This window comes from Aspergillus viridinutans, assembly GCF_018404265.1.
Source record: "Aspergillus viridinutans IFM 47045 DNA, scaffold_13, whole genome shotgun sequence".
NCBI classification, from domain to species: Eukaryota; Fungi; Ascomycota; class Eurotiomycetes; order Eurotiales; family Aspergillaceae; genus Aspergillus; species Aspergillus viridinutans.
The window spans coordinates 264,318-279,040 of NW_025091229.1; the positions used below are offsets into that span (position 1 = coordinate 264,318).

A 14,723-nucleotide genomic window follows, 5' to 3' on the forward strand; every position below is an offset into this window, starting at 1 on the left:
TTCGTTCAGATGCAACATCGAATCATTCTGAATATGAACCTATTTTTAGTACATCTTCACATCGACACGAGCGACGGAAGTGGCGTGATCAACCCCGTATTTGTCCCCGTTCAATATCCACAAAGGAAAAGATCTTCGCATTTGGCCTCAGAATTGGCCATGCAAGGAATGACCACGGGCTAGTCAGGGACCTTGATCATCAGTGAGTTTCTCTTATTCATTTTAGACTGATCTCCAGCCTCGCAAAATGATACCCATCTGGCTAAGTAGTGCGCTTGAGCGAGATTAGAGATGACGATCCCCTCGTATACACGACCCACAGACGGGATGTGACGACTTCACTCGTATATCCTCGCTCGAGTTGTCTGAATCTCCTCATATGATTGAATGGTCTGAATTTGAAAAGCAACCCTCAGACGACGGTCGATTCGGCAGTTCGTATCAATCTGTATCTATTTTGGGATGTGAACATCGCAATCAAAGTCAATCATAGTGACGGCAAGACTTTGTGTAAACCGAATATATATACCAGCAACATCCTGCCAGAGTCAACAGAAACTACATCAAGACACTGAATACCATCACCTCCGCTGCAAAATGAAGTTCTGCATTGCTGCTATTGCCGCCATTGCTAGCCTGGCTTCGGCCCTGCCCAGTCAGCCCGAAGCCCGCGCAGCCACCGTCCAAGGCTTCGACATCTCCAACCACCAGAAGAGCGTCAACTTTGAAGCTGCAAAGAAGGATGGTGCACAGTTTGTGATGATCAAGGTTCGTTTTTGTTCGACCATCCCACAGCTCACGCAGCCAACATGAACTACAGGCCACCGAAGGCACGACATACAAAGACACCGTCTTCAACTCGCACTACACAGGCGCCACCAAGGCCGGCCTCCTCCGCGGCGGATACCACTTTGCCCGCCCTGATAAGTCCACCGGAAGCACGCAGGCCAAATTCTTCCTGAAAAACGGCGGCGGCTGGAGCAACGATAACCGGACGGTGCCCGGGATGCTGGACATCGAGTACAACCCTTACGGAGAGACATGCTATGGCCTCAGCCATTCCCAGATGGTCGCTTGGATCCACGACTTTGTCGACGAGTACCATCATGCGACGAGTCGGTGGCCCATGATCTACACCACTGCAAACTGGTGGAATCGCTGCACGGGCAACACCAAGGGCTTTGGCGATAAGTCTCCTCTGGTGCTGGCGGCGTATAGCAGCTCTGCCCCGAAGACGATCCCAGGTGACTGGAAGACATGGACTATCTGGCAGAATTCGGACAAGTATGAGCACGGAGGAGACTCGGATAAGTTCAATGGGCCCATGACGCAGTTGAGAAAGTTGGCCAGTGGTTAATTTTTAGACTTAACATTCCTGTCCTTGGGCTATATTCTGTATTACCATCTGTCGTGGTTCGTTTGAGTTTATAGAGATTTTTTGTGGCGACACTCACGTTGTATGATATTATTCTATGGACAAGCTCCAGCAATTGTATCTGATTACGCATCATTGCTGGTTCTCAAGATTGATTATGCCCCTTTTGGTTGACATAAGTATGACGGGAATGTGCCGTCTGCAGTACCATGTCACCGTGACCAACCTTCTTGGCTTGCCACAAGGGATATAAGCTTATGATTCGACATACCAGGCTGTGTCCCTGGCTACTGGCAAACAGCACGTCATGCTAGGATCATTCCGCGGCGCAGCATATAAGATCCATATATAAAGTGAACCGTCTACTTGCATTTCAGGGCCACTCTCTACTGCACTGGCACATCACGCGATAAGCTGTACTCATCTAATTCTCCTGTGGACACAATGCCTTCAAAACCAATCGCCGACCCTCCGCTTCAACCAAAGAAGGTGCACGGCGTGACCCGCGATGACGAGCCAGAGCCAATTGACGATTATGAGAATGCCATCCGCTCGAAGCAGCAGGAGGAAGAGCCCTCGGTCAGGGGCAATGACGCCCCCTCACATCTAGGAACGTCGACACGACATAAGGGCCCTCGGACTCGATCGCAGGGCTCGCGGAATCGATCGACCACGGGGCGTGTCTGAAACCGTGAGGACGCAGGATTGAGAGTACAATCAGTTCTATTGGCTGGACTGAAGGGAATGAGAGCATTCGAGTTTATCTCCAGCGAGGGGCTGCTGCAAGCTTGCAGTAGTTCCATTCACTATTGATAAAACAAGCTGTAATAGCCATAAATGCTTGCTAGAACAGGCTAGTCCAGCAATTCAAGGCAAGTAATATTGGCATACTTGGGCAGTTTTTTAAATGCGAGATGCTCTGTTCAAGTATAGCATCACGCAAGTGTTGATAGAGTCTCTTGCTAAAGGGAGTTCTAATTACTAGGATCCCAAGTGGACCAATATAATAATTAGTAAAATGCGCTATCTTCCACTATCTGACAAAGAAGCTGTAGGCCAGTAATAGTCTTTAAAAGCTGCTCTTCAAGTTAATCTCTCATAAGCTAAAACCCAGGCCTTGTAGTTTCAATTCTGGACTAGAGTTTGCAAAGTTACCCTTTCTTACCCTTACAACAACTATTTAACTTCTGGTGCCTTCCCATGGCGCTGGTACCATAAGATTTATAGTGAAGGTGGTCCAACAAAGTTAAGCAAGACTAATATATTACCTTCAGCTGACCTGTGTATATGTCTGAAAGCCCATGAAAACCCAACACAACCCGCGATTGGCGAGGTCCAATAGTGAGATCATGTGATGATCATCCTCGTCACTGGTTTTGCTTGTTTTCTCCCTCCAAACACCCGGTTCCATCTCGACTCACTCTTCAGTAGCTCACCAACACATTTTACAATGGCTGACGACCGAATCTTACATTACCTGCCGCCAGGATGGACGGAGGAGATGTATCAGAACCAGACTGACGCCGCCCTTGAAGCCCTTTCCGAACAGGTGCGTGGGTACATATGAATAAGAGCAAAGAAAGCAGAGAGATGCTGACATGACCAGGAACTACAAAATCTGATGGAGCGCCAGGCAGCCGAAGCCAAGCTCATCAGTGCGCAAAACATGGCCCGCATAAATGAGAGGCGCATCGCGCGCGGGGCTCCCCCAATGGAAATCCCATCGCCAGCAGCCGATGACGCCGCACCGGTCGGGACAGGAGAAGCTGAAGCAGACCAGACAAATTCAACAACTCTCGACAACCTGAAAACGCTAGTCTCGCTGGTCGAGGAGGAAGACTGGCCTGATTTCGGCTTTTTGGTGTTCCGCACGTATTATTCCGATGAGCCGCTCTGGGAAAAGTTCCTGGTCCAGTACGACGCGTTCCTCGATGAGGGGATAAGTGCTGCCCCGGCAGAATCCGGGATTGAGCGGATTCGCGACCGGATTTTCCTCAAGTTTGTGTCGGATGAAGCAATGGCGGGGGAGCCGCCAGCAAGGGTGGCGTATGCCTATCGCCTGTCCGCGGAGGAGATGGACGACGATGCTGAGGAGGACAGACTTGAGCCTGGTCTCCACACACGGATGTGCCTCATGGTCGACGAGGAGTGTATGCGTTCCGTCGTGAATGCCAAACCGGGGTCTCCTACGCCGTTCATGAAGGCGGTTGATGTCACCCTGGGAGAGCAGCGATTGTCGTACTCGGGGACTTTCAAGGTGGCGATCGCTTCGCTGATCACCAAGTTCTACCCCGCGCTGCTTGACTGTCAGGACACCTCGGATCTTGTGCCACCAACGGAGGATGCAATTTGGGGGGCGTGAACTACGAATCTCCCGTGATTGATGAGAAGGCAGACAGGTCATCTCATACACTACTCATGTAGATTGTTCAAAGTGAACCATGTTGTCCGATTTTTACAGGACACACGAAGCTACGTGTAAGAAGCATTGAAGCTACTACTATTTGATATCGTGCTCAGAAGCGTTCTTCCATGTGCAACCTGACTAAACCAGCACATCCATATTCTCCTCGAGCTTGCGCCCCTCATCATACCAACCCTTTATTCACTTGACCAATGGCTTCACGTAATCCAGGCCGTGAGCACTGTCAGGCTCGACAGCTTACTCGACCTGCCTTTTAGGTCTACGGCCGTTAGTATTGCAAAAGCTCTCTCCTATTAACACCACGGGGCACCTTCGCGCAAGGAACATACCTGAAACGATCTTGTTCCTCTGTAGAGACTTGTACAGTCCATACGCTTGACTGCCGCCCGTCCAGTTTGTTATTTCCTTGTCCACTTTAGCCTGGTAAAAGGTCTGCAAATTGTCATTGAACGCCGCGAAGAACCGCTGATACCACGTTTTGTGCAGTGCCGCAAAACTGACTCCCGGTCCAGTGACCTTGGGATTGTTTTGAGCGGCACTGTCAAGAGCTTTGAAGATCTGCTGCTGTACCTCGTAGGCATGCTTCAGTGCCGCCTGGGCCTGCGTGAAGAGAATTCCAATGCTGTAGTTAGCCTATGGGGGAAGCGAGTCTTGGAATATGCGCAGCATCTTACGTCGGGGGAGTTCATATACTAATAGTATGTGGGTTAGCCTCCTGCTTCTTTTCTTCCACCATTTGCACATGGGTTGCCAGTAATACGTACAGGAAGAAGCGATTGATCTATGTTATTGAGATATGCAAGCCGCACGGACGGGCTCGCCTTGTTCCATCTGTCGTCGCCGATGACATTCGTGTGGATCGCCCACGCCTAGGCAAATCGTCAGCCAGCCGACTCGACGGAAGTCACTTTACTCACGGATGTCTTCAAGGAATTCGTCTGAGCATCGCAGATCATCAGGTTCTGATAGTCGGCATCGCCCGATTTACTCCCAAGGGCATGGTAAATCGCCCTGAGACCATTAGCCTGAAAGTATTACCCCCGCTTGGTGTTGGGAAAGAAACATACTCAATCGGCGTGTCGCCGTCTAAGCCAGCAGGCTGTGCAACTCCAAGGTCTTCCCACGTCCAGTGCACGTACCCGGTGTCACCAAAGACTGAACAGCATTAACGTAGGTATCTAGCATGTGTGCCTAACGGGAGGTAGACCCACCGTCTTCCCAACTATATCCACTCGAAATTCCCTGGGGAATGCTTTTATCCGGATATTTGTTATCGATCATCGACTGCGCAAATTGTGCCGGCGTTTGCAGCTCCGTGACATGTTCAGTGACATATTTGCCTGTGTTTTTCCACCCCCGGAAATCAGAGTCACTTTCTTTCAATCTTGACAGGTGCTACCATGGACACTTACGAGCTAACTTCCGTGCCTGAAAAGCAGCGGCGTTTTTCAAGCAAATAGCGGTAGCCTTCCCTGCGCCATTGGCCCAGAACTGTCTCCCTTTGCCGGCGAGTTCGGCGACGGTATAATAGGTCGAGGCAATGAACTTTGTTCGTCGATTTCGCGGGAGTTTAACGACCGATGAACGCACACGGGCGCGTTCGACTAGATCCGGGTGCTTGGAAATCCGGCTGACTCTCCCACTGTATTCCCAGGACCGACGCACTTCGTCCAGAAGCGCCTGAACCTCGGGAAGGTCGGGCTCCAAAGCAAAGAAGCAGTCGTCCGGTGTACTGCATATCTGCGGCAGAGTCCGGTTGTCCAGACTAGAACCTGTGTCCCACTGACGGTTGATTCTTAGCGCCTGCAGCTCATCGAGAATGCCCACCCCACGCTTCATGTTATCGGGCGAGGCGTCGTTGGGCACCACAAACACATCCTCTTCGTACCTGAATTGAGGAATGTTATCTCTCCGATTCCCTGGGTAGAGGATGATGCTTTGAGGAACGTCAAACTTACCACCAGAGTTCTAGAATGTCCGCGGGGTTACCATCATCATCATAGTTGTTCTCCTTGGTGTCTTGAATACTAAGCACATAGTCGCCATCGGTGCTCTCGCAGAAGTTCAAATTACTATCACTGTCGGGCTAGAGGATGTCAGCGGTGCGAAGCACAGCAGATCAATATCGCTTACAGTATCTTCAAGGGGGATATCGCAGCAGTAGAAAGCGGACCCACTATCACAGAAGCTGGTCTGTGAGGGATCTTGGGCGATAATCTAGGCTCGTTAGTAGCTGGTCCAATTCATCGGATAATCATGACTGTGTTACCTGCTTTCCAGCCGGACACCCTGTCGGACAAGTGAAAGGGTGTAGCCAAGGATGTGCCTTTGATGTCCTAATCATACACAGTTCAGCGATCCTATAGCTCCTGGCGCTCCAAGGGGGTGAGGTTATTCTTACCATCCACATCCCGTAAAGGGAGGAGGTTTGGTACAGCAGAAGGATTTGTAGCCTGAAACGCAATACTCTTCACCACCAGCACCCAACGAATCGTATGTCTCTTCGTAGCGGTCGGATTCGTCGCATCCGTAATGCTCGCCTACTCTCCCGTGCTTGCCACAGAAGGGCGCAGCTCCCTCCCATTCTAGCGACGTATGTGAGCTCAGATGATCGATTGCACAGGGTTGGAGCTACCCGGGGAAGACTCACTGCACTGTCCTATACCGGCATCCGACTTTGTTGAAGTGCAGCACAGCACCTTATGGCCTGTCCAGCACTCGGCGCCTGTACCACTGGTGTCCGACGAGACTTGCACCTCGCCTGAATGGCATTCTCCGCCGCAGAAAGGCGCACGTCCACGCCATTGGCATGTTGGCATATCCTGGCCTTTCGGGCAGCAATAGTTCCTGGTCACGCCATCACTACAACCCGTGTAGATGCCTGCATTTCCGCGGTCTTTACCATCGCTTCGCTGTGCTGGGAGAGACTTATCCGGACAGTCTTTTCCACACTCGCCCCAGATACAGGCCGAGAGGACATCCTCCTGCTTGGGATTCGCCCCGCCCCCGAAGAGGCTACGAGCGACCAGTCCGTTGTTCTTGATATATGCCTGGGCCGCAGACCCTACCGTGTCATCGGTAGATGCAGCCCAAACCATAGTACCGCCCAGGCATTTGCCATTGGCGTAGTCGGTCTTCAACTTGAGTGTCTCCGCGTCGTCAAATGACACCCATTGGTTATTATCCCAGACGACCTGTTTCACTGCTGCATCCTTGTCCAGGGTCGCCTTTGCTCCAGCAGTCAGGATGTCTTGGATTTCCGAATACATGAGCGTCTAATCTCTCGTCAGCAGGTCTGAATGTTTCTGGCGAGGACGTACTGGAAGGGGGAGGGGACCAACCCCGGCACTGGCAGAGCATTTTCCTGGGTTCCCTCCTCCACTGAATGGACAGCCGGGCTGAGTGCAGGATGGGTCAGAAAGCGTGAAGCTTCGGCCGTAGAAGCCCAGGCCCATTACAATTTTATCCGGATCAACCTGTCATTCCATCAGCTACTGCCGCGTCGAAGCTCAATTCACTTACCTTGTTTCTCCAGAACAGGTCCATGGTCAGATCGATCTCCGTGAGATTAGTATGGGCATTGACAATCGGCCCGATAAACTTGTCTGTGGAGTCCCATGTGCCGTGTAAATCGTATGTCATCACGTTAAACCAATCCACCACCTTCTCAATTGCCACAATGTCGAAGTTTTGCATATACCTAGGATGGAAAAAAAGGGTTAATGCCCACAGATATCTTTCATCTGTTCGACTGCATTGAACTGGGGCCATACCAATAGCTGGAAGGGACTGTGATCGTCAACCCGTAGTTGTGGCCACTGCCTCCCAAAGCCGAGCGAAGATTTTTTAAAAACGAGACATAATTCTGGAAGTCTTGTGGTTTCCCAGACCTTTCAGTTGCAACGGGGTACTCCCAATCGATGTCAACGCCGTCGAATCCCCATGTCTGAAGGAAGGAGATCAGCGAGCTGAAAAATGTCGATTGGGCACTACTGGATCCCGCCAGGTCCGAGAAGGTTGTGGCCGTTGGCTGATCTGGGTCATTCATTGACCATCCGCCAATCGAGATCCACGTCTGTAGCCCGGGGTTTGAGTCTTTGAGGCCCGTGAAACGTGAATACAGCTCGGTGTCGGCCGCACTCATGGGGGCAACCTTGAATGACTTGGGATCAATAAAGGCAAAGGCAAAGTTGAGATGTGTGTAGGCGCCAACAGGGATTTGTTCAGGCATCACTGTACTGTCTTTTAGCCCGTAGCACCCAGCAACGCTCTCCATCTGGAACGACTTACTTCCATAACATGCTCGGGTATTGGACCATCCTTCATAGTATCCTGGGTCAATTAGCAGGCCACGTCCTCGCAGGGGTGAGTGGTCATCACAACACACCGACAGATCTTTTGTTGGAGCTACGATCGTCAGTGAGTCTATGGTTCAAGTATCAACCCCAGAATGCCTTCCTACCTGCTTCCAGAACATGACGGCTTGGTAACTGTCTTGTTGCCGCAGAAGTCTTTGGTGGTTCCGCAGAAACCAAACTTACTGCAGCACACGTTCAGGGGGCATTTCTCCTTCTGAGACCACTGGGCGCCCCATCCAGGATCACATTCACTTTGTTTGCGAAAGAAGTTATGCACTCAGCGCTTGTAATTTGTCTGTGGGCTTGGGGTTTGCCATTCTTACCTTTTCTGATCGCACGAGGAGATGCAGCTCTTACCACAGAAGTCAGGCCCCAGTCCACATACTCCTGTGTTGCTGCAGCATCCTATCTTGCAGGGCTTTGTAGCCGAGCTGAATGACCATCAGCTTCAATGTTTGTGATCAGTGCGATTTGAGCTACCTACCATGTATAATCCGTGGCGGATGCCGGGTCCTGCGACGTCAATCCCCAAACAACGGACGCGAAGGCTGCCAAAACTATGCTTATTCTCATCGTGAGAGAAACAAAATCACCGTTCGAGGTAGCGTTCGCTTGATCGGATGAAGCATTCGACCATTCGGAAAGCCATCCATCTTATTATCATTTCCAGCCCGCCAAGATCTTACTGCAGATGGGAGGCCTAATATGGACGCTGACAATGTAACGCAGCCCAACCCCGTGCAGGCATTCCGTTCGATTGTTGGTTTCTGCCTTGAAGCATTGCAGAATAATGCCATAATCCCTGTCAATTTCTGGTCATCCGACTCGAATGATGTTACACTGAAGCAAGTGATGAAGATGACCGTCATCCGCTAAGCTTCTCCAAGAGAGGGGTGCAAAAGTCTATGAGTCCGAGCAACATAAGACGGCAAGAAGAGCTGAACATCAAGATGAGACTTGATTCTGCAACTGCTATTTTCTTCTCCCCAGGATGATGATTCCGCCAGAAACGAAGATGCACTTGATTTCCTCGTCACGGCTTCTCAGCCTCATAGTCTTTGCGTTGTTCTCGAGCCGCGCACTCTCCGATATCGTGATCTTCGATCCGGGACTAATTGCAAATAGCAGTGATACCGCGGCAGATGGATCACTGGCCCCAGGATGCATCTCCGCCATGGAAGCCACCATTGCTTGTGACCCGTACCTTCGGCTGCAGGTAATGGCGGATGCATTTAGCTATATTGATTCCACGGTTCGTAACACCATATGCACTACATCTTGCTCCCAATCGCTATCCAACTATCATGCTGCGGTCCAGAAGGCGTGCGCCGGGAGTCCGCAGCCCTGGGCAGATACGCCAGCAACCCTGTATGGGGACCAGCTCTGGGCGCAATACAATGTGTCCTGTTTCAAAGACTCCAAGGGAAATTATTGCCAAGGTGTTTATAAATCTAGGAGCAACCGGGCCAGGGAATCAAGATTACTGAATAATCTCTTAGATGTTCTCGCGAACCTCACGCTTCCGGCCGGTGACACCTCTATGGCCAGCCTACCCAAGAGCGTGGTGTGTTCGGAATGCCTACTCCTTCTGGGTCGATTGATCCAATCCACTCCATTCAGCAATTACAGTCCGCGAATGGCCAAGGAATGGGCTGCCATTCAAGCGACCTGCGGCGTATCCTATCCGACCGCAGTCCAGCCTGTGACCGGCAACCGGACAGACTTGCCCGGATACGCGCCCCCGGGTTATGCGACGGCCCAATGCTTGACCGGGAAGACATATACCGTGGTCTCGGGCGATGACTGCGGGAAAATCGCCTCAAAGCAGGGTGTCCCTCGGGGGTCACTGATGTCCATGAATAATATTCTCCCGGATTGTTCCGATCTCCAAAGTGAGAGATCCGTAGAGCTACAGTAATGGACGAACATGAGCTAACGGCTGTCCAGTTGGACAGAAACTTTGTATCCCAAACACCTGCCAGCTGTACACGATCAAGTCGGGGGATACTTGCATGCAGATTACCAATGCATCAAGTATCACATTGTCCCAGCTTCGCGCTTGGAACCCTTTCCTTAACGATGGTTGCAGCAACCTCATTGCGGGGGATCAGATCTGTGTTAGCCAGCCAGGCGCTGTCTGGACGGGCACAACCATCCCTGGCGCCACAGTCACCAAGACTGGCATTTATGCTACAGCAACTGTCGCGCCGCCAGGGCCCGTGGCCTTTGGCACAACTCCAAAATGTGGCAAGTAAGTAGCTTTGACCTTTCGTTGTTTTGCCTCGCCCTGTTACAGGACTAAAAATCTCAAAATATTCTAGGTATTATCAAGTCAACGAGGGGGATTACTGCCAGCTCATTGCTCTCAACTTCACCATCACCGTTTCACTATTTGAAGCCATCAACCCGCAAATTAACGCGGGATGCTCAAACCTCAGCCCTGGGCTATATTACTGCGTTCTTCCCACAGCAGACTGGAACCAGACTACGACCACGACCACGTCAAGCTATCAGACCGCACCGGCACCCACGCCCAGTGGGACTACCGCAAATTGTTACGAGGTAAGGTGATAACCTTGGAAATCCTTGGAGACTCGCACTCACTAACCTGGCCCCAGTGGTATGTGGTACAATCGGGCGACTATTGCGCCAAGATCGAATCGGTGTATGGGATTACTATGGCACAGTTGCAGCAGTGGAATCCCGATCTCAAGGCTGACTGCTCGAACCTCCAGCTGAATGATGCCTACTGCGTACATGGAGATCCTGGCGGTACCCCTGCTGGCAAGATGGCTGTCCGAGTTCGAGCGTTTCCCACGTCGCCATAATCATACAAGGAATATGGAGGAAATATGGCGGAACTGCAAAAAGTCATAACTAATAGTTTTCATTAAATGAGGTTAGTTTTAGGGGTAGGGAAACCATAACCAGTACAGTTCCCTAGGCTAGGCACTGTGAGTTTGGTGAGGATTGGATTTGATTTTAGTGGTTCAGTTATGCTACTCTAGTTTTGTTATTCTAACACATTTAGAAAAGATAGTAATTCCTGGCATCTCCAGTCTAGTTTCATCTTGATGGGTTATTATAGTACTAGAGGTGTCAGGTTTATTACCTCCAGGGCTAGCACGTAAGAAAGATCCATTATTTACAGTATCTTAGCTAGTAGGAATTAGGTATATATTTTCACATATGTACTGCATACTCTTATATATTTTATTATAGGTTAGATAATAACCTAGTGCTATACTAAGGTAGGCTATAACGGCCTAGGTAGTCGCTAGAAGGCTATAGATTATAAGTATATACTATACTATACCTCATGCCTGAATTTGGCCCCTGCAAATGCTTGGGTGTTGAGATATCAAGGCCTTGGAAAGTGCCATTTTATATGGAAATGGAATACAGAGCTCACTACGGCGGACTTCTGCCTAGGGCCTATCCAGCATGCTTATAGAAAATTAATCTTTTTATATGAAATGTAGAGTAATTATAGTTATTTTAATTTATATCTAGGGGGTTGAATAGGTGGTAATTAAGAATTATTCCTAAATTATAGCAGTTATTAAAAGGGTAATATGCATGTATATATATTACTATTACTTTTATACTAACTACCATACTAACAGAGATGATTATTCCCTTATATCTCTAGAACCATAAGATATTGAATCATCATCTAGTAGGGATATCGAATGCCATCTAGTATCGATATTGAATCAATATCGAATGTCATCTAGTAGGGATATTGAATACCATCTAGTATCAATATCGAATCAATATCGAATGTCATCTACTCACTTAGACGACTGAGCATGGACCAGTCAGAGCCATAGACCCTAGCCAAAAGATGCCCATAAGCGTCCATTCCATAGTCACATCTCACCGGCCCTTCTTGAAAAGTAGCCATGAAATCAAGCTGGCCGTTAGCAGCCACTTGTCTTCAGGGACTTCCACACATTTCCGCCACTACATACTTCTACTCCTGCCGCCTATGTCCGAAGCCGAAGGTCCTTCAAGTGTCGGAGATAATGGTGGGGATGGCCTGGCAATCTATTGCTTGTTGATCCAAGACGTGGGGACGGCCGATCACAATCTCGCTTGCTTGTTGGCAGACTTGGCATTTTGATTCTGACTCTACGATTGGGAGATTATCCTGCCGAGGAAATGAAGGATTGAAAGGTGAATGGAAACTAAACCAAGATAAGCCAAGGAGGCCGAGTTAGAATCAGACAAGACAATCATGTCCGAACGTCCCCACTGCTTCGTGGGGAGTGCAAGTCCTGGATAATCAGATAATTAATTGGCTTGTAGCCTAGACGGGCGAACGTCTTCAAGATTCTTGGAATGGGCATCTCGGATATATAGGTACCCTGCCACTTTCGCCCGCATCAGATGGGCCTTTGCCTGCTACAAACCAAATCAAATCCGACACAATGCGGTCGTATACTTTTATCCTGGCGGTTCTGGGACTACTGGATGCTGAGGCCCTTGCCTCATGCCCCTATGCTTCGCGGATAGGCGTGGACTCAAAGGCTATGCCGCTGCCCCCCAGTCACCCAGCGCGGGACCTCACTGCCTCGCATGGCAAGAAAGGCATCTTCCTGATGAACAGAATTGCCCCTGGCACCTCCCAGCTCTATATCGCAGATGCCGACGGCCGTAACGAACGACCCCTTCTCTCGGACCCTATCTACGAGTACCATGCGACCTTTTCGCCCGACGGACAATGGGTCACCTTCACTGGCGAGCGCAACGGAGACGGTAACGCGGATATCTACCGCGTTCGGACAGATGGTTCAGATCTTCAAGAGCTCGTGGCCACGCCTTCGTTCGAAGACTCGGTTGTCCTCTCCCCGAACGGCAGTCTGGCCGCCTACGTCTCAACCGCCAACGGTTACAAGGCCAATATCTGGGTTATGGATCTGGAGACGGGCAAGCGCTGGAATCTGACTGATACCGCAGCTACCGTCGCCGATCCTTCCCGAATGAATGGATACTTCCGACCAGCCTGGTCACCAGATGGCGAGTGGATTGCCTTTTCGTCGGACCGCAACGTGCAATGGGACGGCCACGGGGATGAGACCTTCATGGGACTCAGCGGGTGGGAGCACACGCAGGAGCTGTCGATCTACGCCGTCCGACCGGACGGATCTGGCTTCAGACAGATCACGACCAAGCCGGGCTATGCGCTGGGGTCGCCCAAGTGGTCCCCTGACGGCAAGCGCATCGTCTACTACGAGATGACCCGTCAGGCGACCTGGGACTCTCACCGTCCTGAATCAATTGCTTCTGCCAACTCAAGCATTGTATCCGTCGACTTTGCCACAGGAACAGATCGTAGAGTTGAGGTGGAGGGGTCCGGCGTCAAGATCTTTCCGCAGTACATCTCCAACGAGGAGATTGCGTACCAGATCAAGGGCACTACAAAGGAAGGCTTATACAGCACAGCCGGATCATACTGGAACACCACCAGCAACACATCCGTCTCCATTCGCTCGCCCGCCTGGTCACCAGACGGCAAGAAGGTCGTCTACGAAAAGACTACATGGGTCATCCGGCCTATGGAGAAGAAGCTCTACAGCTGGGACTCAGACTGGGAGTACCGCTTCACCGACGTTTTCCCCCAGCTGTCCCAGCGGGACCGGCTCGCCATCACCCAAAAGCAGCTTGGCAACTCGTCCATCGTCACCATGTCACCGACCGGGCAGAATGCCCGTCTGGTCTTTGACGCGTTGCACACAGATCTCGTCGACGCAACGCTGGTCGGCCACGGACTAGCGGGTGCCTTCCAACCCTCCTGGTCCCCCGACGGCCAATGGCTCGTCTTCGGCGTCGGCTCCTGGTTCCAGGATCGCGCACAGTACGGCGCATGGCTAGCACGCGCCAGTGCGAACGGCACTTACGCTGAACTGCTAACCACCAGCAGTGCCGATCTCACCAGCAACTCCACGGCAGTCAACTCCGGCTTCCCCAGTTTCTCCCACGACGGCAAGAAGGTCGTCTATCGTGTCTGGGGCGCGAAGTCAGCTCAGGGCGACAAGTCCCAGCTCGGCCTGCGCATCCTGGACCTCGAAACTCGCAAGGTCACCGTCCTCACCACAGGATGGGACAACCTCCCCTTCTTCTCACCGGACGGTGAACGCATCGTCTTCACCCGCAAGACGAACGCAACCAACTACGACGTCTTCACCATCCGGCCGGATGGAAGCGATCTGCGCGTGCTGACGAGTAGCGGCGCCAACGATGCTCATGCGGCGTGGACGCATGATGGAAGAATCATGTACTCTACCGGCATGTATGGGTTCCGCTATGAGTGTGCCTTGTACGACAATACGTTCCAGCCCTACGGCCAGATTATGATCATGGATGCGGATGGAAAGAACAAGCGCATGCTTACGGATTCGATGTGGGAGGATTCGATGCCGCTGTTCGTGCCTAATTCGGCTCTGCACCGGTAAATGTATGGGTCAGGACGATGATATTGTTGCGTGGCCTGAATACACGGCGTTGATACCATATTGCATGTGGAGAACATGTGGGGAATAGCATATGGTCCTAAGACACT

General features: G+C 51.1%; 6 protein-coding genes across 6 annotated transcripts; 5 read left to right on the forward strand and 1 right to left on the reverse strand.

Moving 5' to 3' along the window:
• Positions 1-597: 597 nt before the first annotated feature.
• On the forward strand, positions 598-1,357 carry Aspvir_002849 (lysozyme; the record flags this gene model as incomplete). The annotated part of the gene is made up of 2 exons (XM_043274444.1): positions 598-768; positions 821-1,357. The coding sequence occupies 2 exons, from the start codon at positions 598-600 to the stop codon at positions 1,355-1,357; spliced, it is 708 nt and encodes a 235-aa protein (XP_043130379.1).
• A 462-nt stretch (positions 1,358-1,819) lies between these two features.
• Aspvir_002850 (uncharacterized protein) lies at positions 1,820-2,062 on the forward strand (the record flags this gene model as incomplete). Its single annotated transcript, XM_043274445.1, has 1 exon — positions 1,820-2,062. The coding sequence occupies one exon, from the start codon at positions 1,820-1,822 to the stop codon at positions 2,060-2,062; it is 243 nt and encodes an 80-aa protein (XP_043130380.1).
• Positions 2,063-2,825: 763 nt separating this feature from the next.
• Positions 2,826-3,737, forward strand: Aspvir_002851 (uncharacterized protein; the record flags this gene model as incomplete). The annotated part of the gene is made up of 2 exons (XM_043274446.1): positions 2,826-2,924; positions 2,982-3,737. 2 exons carry the CDS (start codon positions 2,826-2,828, stop codon positions 3,735-3,737), a joined length of 855 nt encoding a protein of 284 aa, XP_043130381.1.
• Positions 3,738-3,997: 260 nt separating this feature from the next.
• Positions 3,998-8,031, reverse strand: Aspvir_002852 (uncharacterized protein; the record flags this gene model as incomplete). The annotated part of the gene is made up of 16 exons (XM_043274447.1): positions 3,998-4,059; positions 4,130-4,433; positions 4,475-4,492; positions 4,565-4,669; positions 4,718-4,811; positions 4,868-4,955; positions 5,012-5,140; positions 5,213-5,688; positions 5,759-5,886; positions 5,934-6,017; positions 6,070-6,136; positions 6,202-6,385; positions 6,451-7,075; positions 7,121-7,276; positions 7,323-7,500; positions 7,574-8,031. 16 exons carry the CDS (start codon positions 8,029-8,031, stop codon positions 3,998-4,000), a joined length of 3,156 nt encoding a protein of 1,051 aa, XP_043130382.1.
• A 1,142-nt stretch (positions 8,032-9,173) lies between these two features.
• Aspvir_002853 (uncharacterized protein) lies at positions 9,174-10,986 on the forward strand (the record flags this gene model as incomplete). The annotated part of the gene is made up of 5 exons (XM_043274448.1): positions 9,174-9,597; positions 9,658-10,050; positions 10,106-10,409; positions 10,480-10,720; positions 10,777-10,986. 5 exons carry the CDS (start codon positions 9,174-9,176, stop codon positions 10,984-10,986), a joined length of 1,572 nt encoding a protein of 523 aa, XP_043130383.1.
• Positions 10,987-12,591: 1,605 nt separating this feature from the next.
• Positions 12,592-14,616, forward strand: Aspvir_002854 (TolB family protein; the record flags this gene model as incomplete). Its single annotated transcript, XM_043274449.1, has 1 exon — positions 12,592-14,616. The coding sequence occupies one exon, from the start codon at positions 12,592-12,594 to the stop codon at positions 14,614-14,616; it is 2,025 nt and encodes a 674-aa protein (XP_043130384.1).
• Between the last annotated feature and the right edge of the window lie 107 nt (positions 14,617-14,723).